This window comes from Etheostoma spectabile, chromosome 15, assembly GCF_008692095.1.
Source record: "Etheostoma spectabile isolate EspeVRDwgs_2016 chromosome 15, UIUC_Espe_1.0, whole genome shotgun sequence".
Taxonomy (NCBI): Eukaryota; Metazoa; Chordata; class Actinopteri; order Perciformes; family Percidae; genus Etheostoma; species Etheostoma spectabile.
In genome coordinates this window covers 15,395,857-15,407,481 of record NC_045747.1, presented here as the reverse complement: position 1 = coordinate 15,407,481, position 11,625 = coordinate 15,395,857, and the positions used below count along the sequence as shown (strand labels likewise).

At 41.9% G+C, this 11,625-nt stretch overlaps 1 protein-coding gene across 6 annotated transcripts in view; it reads right to left on the bottom strand.

Moving 5' to 3' along the window:
* svilc (supervillin c) overlaps window positions 1–11,625 on the bottom strand; it is a 24,784-nt gene that overhangs the window by 3,721 nt on the left and 9,438 nt on the right. For 4 of the 6 annotated variants that reach the window (XM_032537208.1, XM_032537212.1, XM_032537213.1 and 1 more), the window contains 18 exons: window positions 10,551–10,779; window positions 9,752–10,329; window positions 9,375–9,501; window positions 7,659–7,706; window positions 7,467–7,529; window positions 6,361–6,435; window positions 6,164–6,257; window positions 5,874–5,906; window positions 5,590–5,788; window positions 4,476–4,642; window positions 4,278–4,382; window positions 4,046–4,182; window positions 3,008–3,155; window positions 2,590–2,735; window positions 2,255–2,430; window positions 1,165–1,309; window positions 728–1,046; window positions 444–595 (listed from right to left, as the gene is read on the bottom strand). In XM_032537208.1, the coding sequence (XP_032393099.1) occupies window positions 444–595; window positions 728–1,046; window positions 1,165–1,309; window positions 2,255–2,430; window positions 2,590–2,735; window positions 3,008–3,155; window positions 4,046–4,182; window positions 4,278–4,382; window positions 4,476–4,642; window positions 5,590–5,788; window positions 5,874–5,906; window positions 6,164–6,257; window positions 6,361–6,435; window positions 7,467–7,529; window positions 7,659–7,706; window positions 9,375–9,501; window positions 9,752–10,329; window positions 10,551–10,779 (2,941 nt within the window). The remainder of the gene's footprint in view (window positions 1–443; window positions 596–727; window positions 1,047–1,164; window positions 1,310–2,254; window positions 2,431–2,589; window positions 2,736–3,007; window positions 3,156–4,045; window positions 4,183–4,277; window positions 4,383–4,475; window positions 4,643–5,589; window positions 5,789–5,873; window positions 5,907–6,163; window positions 6,258–6,360; window positions 6,436–7,466; window positions 7,530–7,658; window positions 7,707–9,374; window positions 9,502–9,751; window positions 10,330–10,550; window positions 10,780–11,625) is intronic. The other 2 variants (XM_032537210.1, XM_032537211.1) reach the window with 2 other exon arrangements.

Genomic DNA, 11,625 nt, shown 5'->3' with positions numbered 1-11,625 from the left:
TATTTATTTTTTGTTGCTTTGACCTCTCATTGAAAGAGTTTAAGTGTATTCTTTTGTGTTGCTAAAATTGCCTGCAATGTTTAATTTGGGCAATAACGTTAAAAAAAAATATTCCTCTACATCTTATTAACTTGTGATTGCTGTCGGAGCAAAAAACATTTTATGAAAAGCCAACACATTTGCATCCGTCAAACTGGTTAAACTCCAATGTATGCTGACCACAATTCAGTGTGTATTTGCATGTAACCACTTATATTGCATTTTATTTACCTACAGACCTCAAGTGAAAGGAAGTAAAGTATGTTTCCATCAAAACGTGTTAAAATATAAAGTATGAAAAAGCACCAAAGGCATACTTCAATACACTACCTGAGTAAATGTTGTCATAGTGTTATTGCTTTATAGTGTAGTCATAAGTAGGTGATCTGTTCTGAAGGCCTCACCTGCGAGGCTTCATGGTTGTTTATCCCAATAGACAGGAAAGCAGCAGTGTCCCGCCCGCTGACACTGGAGTCACGGCCCCGCCACAGGAAGAAGGCGGTGTGTTCTTTTTCTCCGGGACCTCTGCTACACTCATCAGTGCTGTTCATCTCATCTGCAGCAGAGAAAATCTATTTACATTTGTATTTTAGGCATTTTTGTAGTTTATGCCCATGTCCAAATCAAATCACACTGACAAAACCCACAGAATAAGCTACAGTAAAGGTAGATATTATGACTCACTGACCAACAATGTTGATGATATACGTCCAGCGGATGACGTAGGAGTCTCCTTCGTAAAGCTGTCCGGTGCTTTCTACGGGAATTTCACTGTCATCAAACTCCTGGACATGCCAGGTGTCCACAGCAACTGTTTTCAGCTCCATCTGACGTCCTCCCTCCAGCGTGATGACCCCGTGACCCCTCTGGACATCAACGCCAGCCAACACATTATGGACCAGGCTGTCCCCTTCCAGTGACTGACCCGAAACTAGAGCCTTTGCGTCACAGGCGCTCAGGACATCTGGTGACAAGGACACGGACTGGGAAGACTGCACTGGGATGGGCTGTGGACAGATGGAAGTTTAAAAGCTAAAAACAAATCTTAAAAATCTACACATGGAGAAATCACTGTTATCTTCCTGATATCACTCAACAAGCCTGAGTATTGTGTGTGAGCTGAACCTGTGTCTTCTTGCTCATCGCAGCAGCTTCCTCCTTGCCTCCACTCCCACCTGTCCAGTCCAGGAACTTCTCCCTGAACAGTGCTGTCTCACTGTGCTCTGAGACACAACCGAACAACGCCCAGCTGGGACGCCCCTCTCCCCTCCTGATGACAGAGTTAGAGACTTAGGGGGAACGCCATTTATAAGAAGTATAATTACAGTATAATGCACCTTAATAGACAGTGGAAATCATTACTGTTTTGTTTCAGACTGAATCCAACACTAAATAATTCCCATAAATCCTGCTATGCTATAATGTTATTATGCAAATCTCTTTACATTAGTATTATTTCACATTTAGGTCCATTCTGGGGCTTTAGAGCTTATAGAGTATGAACCTATGGCTGTGTACACGAAGTGGCCAAAACTATGTGGACATGCCTGTCCCTCCGTGGCTCTTTTTCATGATCTGGTCTTGGTCCCTTAATTGGAAATTAAATCTTTCCCGCATACGAAGATATTTAAGACAATTTAAGCCTTCATCTTTGTTCCCCTCTGCACAAAGCCAGAGCCCTGACCTCAACCCCATCCAACAGCTATGGGAGGAACTGGAACATGACTACAAGCCAGACTTTATTGCCCAACAACAGCTCAATAATCCAGTCTTGTGGCTGAATGGGAGTAAATTCCTGCAGCCAGGTTCGGAAATCTTCACAGAAAAGTGGAGGCTATTATAGCAGCGAATTAATGCCCATGGTTTTGGAATGACATGTTCAACAAGTTTCTGTCTCCTTGTTTGAATTTCTAAAAGGTCTTTTGCCAGCCGCAGTATGTCCGTGTGTCATGTGGCTGTGTGTAAGTGCGGCTTATGAGCCATTTGCTTTGGTTTTAAAGACCAACTGCAGACTTGCTGCATGCACGATAAACTTAACGCTGCATCCTCACTGTGTCTATTTTGAATTACATCCATCGCTTTTATTGTGTATATGTGTTGTGAACACTTACAGTTGTACTCCAATGTTTTTGTAATGTGTCTCAGTATTGATATGCTGTTATTTTTCGGTGTGAAGTATGGACTAAAAGCTTTGCAGCCTGCAGTGTGAACTTACAGCTGTGTGTTCGGGTTACACTGCGTGGGATCCAGTGGATTGACTCGACAGTTGGTGTAGTCATAAGCTCCGACCCACACTTGGTGAGTCAGCTGGAGAGCAACATTCTTCCTGCTGAGGGAAACATCCTGTCCATGCCACAGGTACACTTCACTGCCGAAATCAAACACCAGGGCCTGGACACACACACACCCATGTACAGTACGTGCATAGAGTTGAATCTATGACATAATGAGCTATTAAAACTGACTGTTTGAGCTAATATCAATTAGAAACAACACAGTAAATGACACGAATGATCTAGGAAACAGGAGAATCCAGAGGAGACCTCTGACCTCAGTGGAGCCCAGCAGGGAGATACTGGGGATGGAAGCCCAGGCCTGTTCATGAGGTACCAGTTTGTTCTCCACAAGCCTGTACACACAGTTGGACTCCACCACACCACACTCGTAGATCTCATCCTCCTCTTCTGCACTGGCTCCTGTAGGCAGATGCAAACAAAAAAAACATGCTGCACGGTCCACATGTACATTTCCAACAGATCTTATTTTTCCAGTTGTCATTTTTGTTGTCTTTTGTCACATCGGATGAAAAAAATCTGCAGATTTTTAAGTGTTTATAACAACAAGCGGGTCTTGTTCTTTTATAATCTGTCCTTGTTACAGACGTTTACAGAAATGTTAAAACTCAGTCATCCTAAAACATCTAATCTACTCTGGGAGAAATTAACAAAGCAGACATTTGACCTCTGACCTCTGTATTGTGTCCGTCCTCCTAAAAGGCTCCAGAAGTCTGCAGCTAGGCTGCTGTCACAGTTCAGCCCCTCCTCCAGGTGGACCATCTGGGGGGCCTGACAGCCGAGATCCCTCTGACTCTGGATGGATGATGCCAGCTCAGAAGCCTGGAAAAAAAGATCAGTTTCAAATACCACAGCAGAACACGCATATGGAATTACTGTATGTAGTAAGTTACAGAATACTTTTACTTAGGTATTGTAATTTCTGACACTTAAGAAGGTTTTGCAGATACAGTCTATGGTTTTGCATGTGACTCAAATAGGTATTTCAGCAATTATGCTACTGATAATGTTTCTATCATAAATAACGAATGTGCTAATGAAATTTGCAGTGGCAATACAACTAAAATGCATAATCAGGTCGCAGAATGCAGTGGGTCACAGAATTCAGCGTAATACCAGGAAAGTTTAAAGTGAATTTGCAAACCCAACAATACAATTCAAGTTCACTCACGAGTTTTGCAATATATTGTAACATTTCATCATTTGATTGATTCATTGTCATTTAAACCTCCAACATGGCAAAATGATCAGAAAGTAACAACAAAGTAAAAGTACTCAAAACATACAAAATTTGGAATTTAGGAAATCTAAACTTACTAAACCCTGCGTGTTATGTGTATAATAAAGGAGAACATGGATGCAGTAAAGTATGTAACCTTAGAATAGTGTTAATATATTTTACAGCATTTGTGCAAAGTGCATTCCATGCACAAAATGCACCTTGGGCTCTCATTTTATGTATTTTGTAGCATGAAATTAAAAATATGAATGTGGAATTTTTCTCAAGTATCATATCATTACCATTTCAATTTGTAACAGCCAGAAAGATATTCTTCTCAAGCACAAGTGATATTTTTTGGCATTCAGGCACAGGATTTTCAAGTAAAGCATTTTCACCAAATTTGCATTTCGTGGCACAAAATGTCTTATACCTTGTACACCAATGATACCCTGGCCTTAGAAAATTACACAGATACTCTCCTCGGTGGTACCTTGGCTTTCTCTTGTTCATTGGCAAACTCTCCACTCCACAGGATGCAATGCTCTGGGGTGACCAGCAGGAAGCAGTCTCCACTGTTCAGGGACCGCGCTGAGGGCTCCACCAGACGCACCTGGACATGCCGCCTACCTGTCAACACAGGCACTAGTTAATATAAAAACATGGACACAAAGAAATCGTCATGAGGAAACTTGTGCACACAGATGAAGCAGATCTTTTCTGACCTTTGATGTGAATGAGCATCAGGCTGCTGAAAGGAGGAGAAGACTTGGTAGCATCTGAGGAAGAGATGGTAAGATGGGAATCAGCCACCAAGGAGTTTTTGGACTCTGTGGGGAGGGAAGAACACACGGTAAGGAAGCTGACCAAGGAAGACAAAGTAAAAAGAAAGTACATGAAAAAATAGTATTATTCCCACTCACTCTTCTCTGCTTGGGTGCTATCATCAGAGGCTGTGTTGACTCTCTCTCCCATGTAGTCCTGCCTGATGTCGTCCCGGGCAGCGAGAGCCCTCAGAGGGTTTCTGGAGCCCTGAGTACGGCGGGACGGACGCACTGACCGTCGGTGCTCTGCTACCGCTGAGGTCAGTCTGCATCACACATACAGGACAAATACAGCTTCACACAGACCGTATAGACACTCTCAATGAGGATCTGCTCTGAATATAAGTTATTATATCAAAAAGCTAATGATGTGTTGCTACCACTGTGACGTCACTGTGATCAGGGCCAGAATGCATAAAGCCGCACCGAGTAAACTTTGGTCCTTAGTGAACAAACATAGAGTCAATTTGCTTATTTTAAGCACTGAAATCAAGTGCCATCAATAACTTCTGAGTCTGTTTTAAAATGATTTAAGTTTCCTAAACCTGTTTGGATTTACCAGCAGTTGACTGTATCACAAGCCAAGAGGCAGAGGCTACACTTTCTAACAAAGACTAGATATTTGGAAAATGTGTGATAAGTTTTTAAAAAGATACAAGGTCTGTTCCCATGTCTATAAACATGGAAGAGTTGGAATCATCCAAATCATGACATGGTGTGTTCAGCACATAAACCACATCTAAATCAAATTTAAAGGTTGCATGGCATCCCAATTTCACTTTATGAGGTTTTTTAAAGTTAATATGCATTCTCCCAGCCTGCCTTTGGTCCCCCAGTGGCTAGAAATGGTGATGTGTGGAAACCAAGCCCTTGGTATCCTGCTCTGCCTTTGAGAAAAAAAAACACTCACACACTTAAAAACATACTTAAAACACTTTTTTAAAGCTTTATACATATCCGATAGTGGTCTGATCTGTGTGAACTGTATTCATCAATATTTGGGTTCTGGTGCAATTTATCTTCAAGTTAATTTTGGGACCTGTTGGAAACTAAAGCAAACTATTGATTATTGGTTAAATAACTATACATTAAAAAGAAAATACCTAAAAACAGATGGGTCTCTCTACCAAATCCCTGACTATTTTACAGATATTAACAATACAGCAATTGCAAAGGCCAATAATCTTACAATCTGTGGAAAAACCAGGCTCACATGGGTGTGTTGGTCTGGCAGAGGACACCCAGGTCCTGCTCACTCTCTGCAACAGCAACATCTCCAGAGGGTGGGGGGGCGGGGGCGGAGGGAGAGAGGTGATCGCTGTGAAAACCAGCATCAAGCGTGTTTGATTCATCCACAGGCATCTCCTCCTTCACCTCCTGTGGAGCCACTGAGAGCGGAGAGCTCTGTGGAGCTGCGGGACAGGAAATGCAAATTTAAAATACTTCATGAAAAAGACTATAAACAACTTAGATTGCTGAGCCTTTACGTAATCTTACCTTCAAACTCCATCCCAGTCTGTATAGAGATTTCTGGTAAGCAAATAGAGCAACAATTTAATGAAAAGCTAACAAGGAACTGTTTTTTATCATATGAACTAATGCAGCTCTAAACTTCATGTGTGCATGTTGGAGCTTCAGAGGAGTGTCCTTTGTTATGAGAGGTGTCATTTATGTCTGATTCTGGTGAAACAGGCGGTAAACCAAAAGTGCACAAGTCAGAGACACAAACCACTTGAGGTAAAGAAAGATAATGAGAGAGGAGAGTAAACCGGAGCAAGTAAACTCACCTCTGTTGGCCGTACATCCAGCCTCTTGCTTTTCCCTTTTCTGCTCTGTATTTATTTCCTCCACTTCATTCATCTTGCCATCAACTACCTTAGACTATAGAGCCAGAAAGACGTGTGTTATTGTGAGACACAGGTAAGGTCTTCTATAGATTGCAAAAACGTAAACAAATATTAAAAGATTTAATCAAATGCGTCACCTTCTGTCTCCACTGAGGCTGAATCTGGTTCTTGGTAGGAGAGGAGACTTCTTGTGCCTCAAAGGACAGATTTGTCTGAGGATGAAAAGAGAATACATGGATAATGAGGTAACAGGTGAGCTCTTTAGAGTGGGACTGTGCATGACCAAGGGGAAAATACTGTATGATGCAGAACAAAAGTAACAAAAAAGACAGCAAAACAACACAGAAAGTATTAGATGTACATACTGTCTTTGACATGGAAGAAAAGGACAACTTTCACACTGTTTCTATTACATTTTATCATATAATCATACATCATATATCGTATTAATAACATACTTAATCCATGTTTTATTGTTTGCTGCTCTGTGTTTTATGCTACTCTCTCTATATATCTTCCCATTGGTGTGTACTAGTTTGTCATTTTCGCGTCTTATGGCACATTTGGACTAATTGTGGGCACCTGAATAGCTCAGATGATGAGAGAGGGCGCCCATATAAAGAAGTTTACTCCTCGATGTAGCGGGCCCGGGTTAGACTCCGATCTGTGGCCCTTTGTGCATGTCATCCACCCTCTCTCTGCCCTTTCATTACTTCAGCTGTCCTGTCAATAAAGGCCTAAAAATGCCACACAAAAAAAACAATCTTAAAAAAAATTATACCCATTGTCTCTAAAAACTCAGACAGCAACAGAACCTGAGGGGAAACATGAATGGCATGTTGTTGATAATGTTCATAAAACTCAACCTTGGCTCTGTTTTGTAACTTTTGTTTCTCCAATACTGTTGCAGGTTGTTAAAATCAAATTGGGAGTGTTGGGTGTGGAGATCTGACAGAAAAAACAAATTATAATCCACAAGTGGGAGAGAACTACAAAAGTAAAAGCACAGGATTAACAGAAACAAATTGGAAACTGTGAAGTGAGAGCTGCGATGTATCACTTCAGAAGAGAAAAACACTCCGCAGGTGACAGACGACTCGTTCGCGTGAGTGAAACTTCACACATCTGTAAACATCACAGCCACGTGAAACTGTGCGATGACAAGACTTTTCACTGCATACAAAACACTGCAAACCCCAAAAAAAGCGCCATTTATCTGCCATGCAGCGGCTCAGACAATTACCTGATTGAAACACATGATATATTGGGGTGTACTGCTAGAATAGACAGAGGCAAAGACGGGTTCCTGGGAGAGAAGAGGAATTAGAAGAGAGAGGGGCACGCTAAAGCTGTGGTAAAATTAGTAATGCATAAAATCTTCATAATGGAGATTTAGAAGAATCTATGCATCTCAGAGCATTAGTGGAGGCCTTACCCAGCACTGAGGGTTGACATTCTCCACATAAAGGTTTTCTGTCCCTTCCTGCAGAGGGCAGTATGGAGGGAAACAGAGGGGGGGGGGAGTAGGTAATAAGAAAATGACAAATTAAAATGTTGCTACGAGTACACACAGACATTAACAGAAAAGGAAAGGAAAATGAATACATACATACATGTGTACCAACGTACACACACACACACACACACACACACACACACACACACACACACACACACACACACACACACACACACACACACACACACACACACACACACACACACACACACACACACACACACACGCCACGGTGCGGCTGATATTATAAGTCATAAAAGGGTCTACGTTTAACCACCACAATAATCAGTGTGTTTACATTCCACATAATGCTCTGAGACAGTCAAATCCTTTTTAGTACATAAACCCTAACTAGTCCAGAGAGATTCCCCAGTAACTTTAGTCTGATCTCAAGACATTTAGCATCTACCAAATCCAGAGAGCTGTTGCTAAGAGATGCTGTATCTGGTTACATTGGAATAACAAATATACAGATCTACCCACTGGCCTCTTCTCATTCTGGATCCAAGGATGGCAGGAAAAGTGAACCCAGCAACCTCTACATGAAATTTCTTTCCACAAAGCCCAGTGTGCTGTCCCAGAGGACATTTTATAGTGGTTTCCAATGTAATCCAAGCTGTTTTATGAATCATTTTAAGTTGTGTTATGTATAGTTTTCTTGATACCTTGATACTTGGCTTGCCCTATGCTTTCCTGAAAACAAAATAATACTGAGAGGAATCTTGCTACCCTGTGTCGTTGGCCAAATCTATCTATCTATCTTTCATTCAGTCATTTAGGCAACTGTGACTGCACCAAAAGGACAGGTTTCTCTTTTTCATGACATGACAGAAGTCTATATGCGTTCTAACAGCTAATGTTTGGGTATATCTTCATCTGAAATATGGCAGAATGGTCCTGTTGGGCAAACACCAGCCAAGAACTCAGAAAAGCAAGTGGGAATTTCAGACCACTCTAAAATACAATGTATTCATGTTGTGCACATGAAAGTTTGTGATTGTGTCAACACTTGTTGAAGTTAATTTAATTTCTACACAACACATGAAATTAAGCGTGAAGGTTTGTTTTCAGAAGTGTCTTTGAGGTGTCATCTATCTTTGATTGACGTTCAATTTTTAGATTAATTACTTTTTTTGTTTTACAAGAAAACTGTGCAGAAGAGTTAGCAGTATTTTTATTCTCGGAGTACTACATATCGGTTGTCCTCTCAGGCAGCAAGTAGAGCCTCCACCAATCACAGGATCAGTGGGTAGAGGAGTAGTGTCTCTGTAGCCTGATCTCAACATATCAATATGTATTTTTATCAACATCTCTCTTCTCACCACTGGATTTTAGCAGCTTGACAGTACAACTATGGTGTTTAGAAAGATTTTAATAAGTAAATCAAACTGAAACCTTAAAAGTGAGAGGGACAAAAATGACTGCTGACAGTCTAAAACCCACTGGCTCCAAACTGGACTCTGAAAGGCTTAGAGATCATGGAGAGGCAGAGTGTTTCCCCTTACAGACAGGAGGCATAGCAGCTGCTGATGCTGCAGCTGTGATTTAATCCTTTGTGATTCTCATTGTACATACCAAAGTCATCACATAACTTTACATTAATTAACAGTGTGACGTGTCTTTGTTTCCTACTTTAATTCTGCTGGTATTGGTTGTCTCCTGCAGTTTAACAGTGTCATCTGCCAGTGGGACTTGAATATGTCCCATGGCGTTGGTTTCTTCATTCATCCTCCTCAGACTCTTTTCCCCATTCTGCTTCCTTTTAGACAGATCACATATACAGAATATGAACCACAGCATATTTCAAAATACTACAATAAAACTTATTTCAGTTCAATATGCATCCTAAAACTGATGAGAGATGAGAGAGTTTGTGCTGGTGACATCTGTAAATCTGATCATTCTTGCAGCACAAAACACATGAAGTACTCAACGTTCCCCCCAAATATCATTTTTGTTGTCATAATGAGGCAGGTATCAGCCCATCTAATGTAATTTCAGACACTCACTGAACTCTCCCAGAAGAATCTGAGCTGTGTTCCACAGAGGGAACCAGCTGTTCCTGCAGCTTCATCTGGCCGGGCCTGTCCTCCTGAGGAGCGTCCTGCTCTGACAAGGCTCTTATTGGCGTACAGGCAATGGTTTCCCTCCTGGTTCGAGCCCTCTGCCTCCAGGGAGCGGCAGTCAGCGAGCCTCCCTCCACACCTGGAGCCTTGCGTCTCTCTCTCCGCGGGGGTGCAGACATTTCCTGCCGCTCTGTGCTCTCCCTCTTTCCTTGCATGCCTGCTTCTTCAAAACCTCCACCGTTCTGTTCATGGCTGGTTGGTGCATCCGTCTGACCGCCGTCCGTCCTGCTCCACTCTGAGCAACTCTTCTTCAGGATTCCTCTCAAGACGGGCTCAGAGTCGTGGCGCTGCAGGCCCTGCTGTGTAGGGCAACTAGGCTCACGAGGCGCAAGACCGGTGTCAGGTCTTGGCTTGGAAAGGCGTATCTCACTGGGTTTTAGGTTGACAGACGAGGCCTGCTGTCTGTCGGACAGATGAGGGGACAAATAGAAGGCAGGAAGCTGTACAGGGCCTTCTTGGAGCTGAACAGAGACAAGGCACAAGGGTGAGAAAAAGTATACCAATTATTTAAAACGTACTTGATTTTTTTGAAACATGCTATATATTCTGAGAGGGTGTTTCATTGACTTTTTTAACCAAGTTCGAAGCTTAAAAGCCATCACTGTCTTCTTTAAAGGTTTGTTGACTGTCTGCCTTTTCTGTTATTTTTGTATAAAAGAGGTGGTTTGGCTCGTCTACACACCAGGTTGACCTCCTCCACAGTGATGGGTTGTGTGCGGTACCGAGCCCCCTTTTGCCTTCGTCTCTCTGGGGGCCCGTCAGCGGGGCTGCCCCCTTCTCTCCCTGGCAGGGACAGTTTGTTGAAGAGGGCCAGCTTCTCACTCATGCTCAGCTTGCAGCTCTCATCGTCATCCTCCACTGACTCAGTCTGCGCAGACTGGGACTCCACTGGTGGGGTTGGTTTGGAGGAACTGCAGGGGGAAAAGGAGCACACTTAACAAAAACTTAAGCTTATAATTGCAAGATAAGAACAAAATCAATAATGATTGATTTCAAAAACAAGTATTGCCTGTGTAACTTGGTATATCCTCCTCCAATGTCCAAATCAAAACACATCAGTAAGCTGCACAGTTGCACTCAGGCAAGGCAAGGCAGCTTTATTTGTTTAGCACACTTCAGCAACAGGGCAGTTCAAAGTGCTTTACACAAAATCAGTTAAAAAAAACAGTTAAAAAATAAAAACAGATAAAACATGTGAATAAACAGTTAAAAATAAGAACATTAAGACACATAAAACACAATAATAAAAGTTACAGTGCAGCATAAGAATCTAAACATTAAAGAAATGAACAGTCATTTAAAGAAAGGCAACATCAAAAAGAAAGGTCTTCAGCCTTGATTTAAAAGAACTGAGACTAGCAGCGGACCTGCAGGTCACTCAGTGACACTATCCTTTATTACCATAAACATGGTGGGCACTGTCGTTTATTTTGAATCAATCCCACATACATCGTCCTGCTGCCTAAAATATTCACAGCACAAAATGTGTATCATTCTGCACTGAAAGTAGTCCCCAATAAACGCACTATTTCCTTCTGTTTTAGGAATGTTTTCTCATAACTACAGTGCCCAGCTGGTTTAGGAAATAAGGAATAAGCCTTTAACCCTTGTGTTGTCTTTCCGTCAAAATTGAAAATCAACACTTTTGTTGACGCTCTTAATCAACTTTTTAAGTTTTTCTTACGTTTTTGTCCCTTTTTCCAACACTTTTGAAGCTTTTTTTCAATGTTTGCCACTTTTTTGACGTTTTCAACACT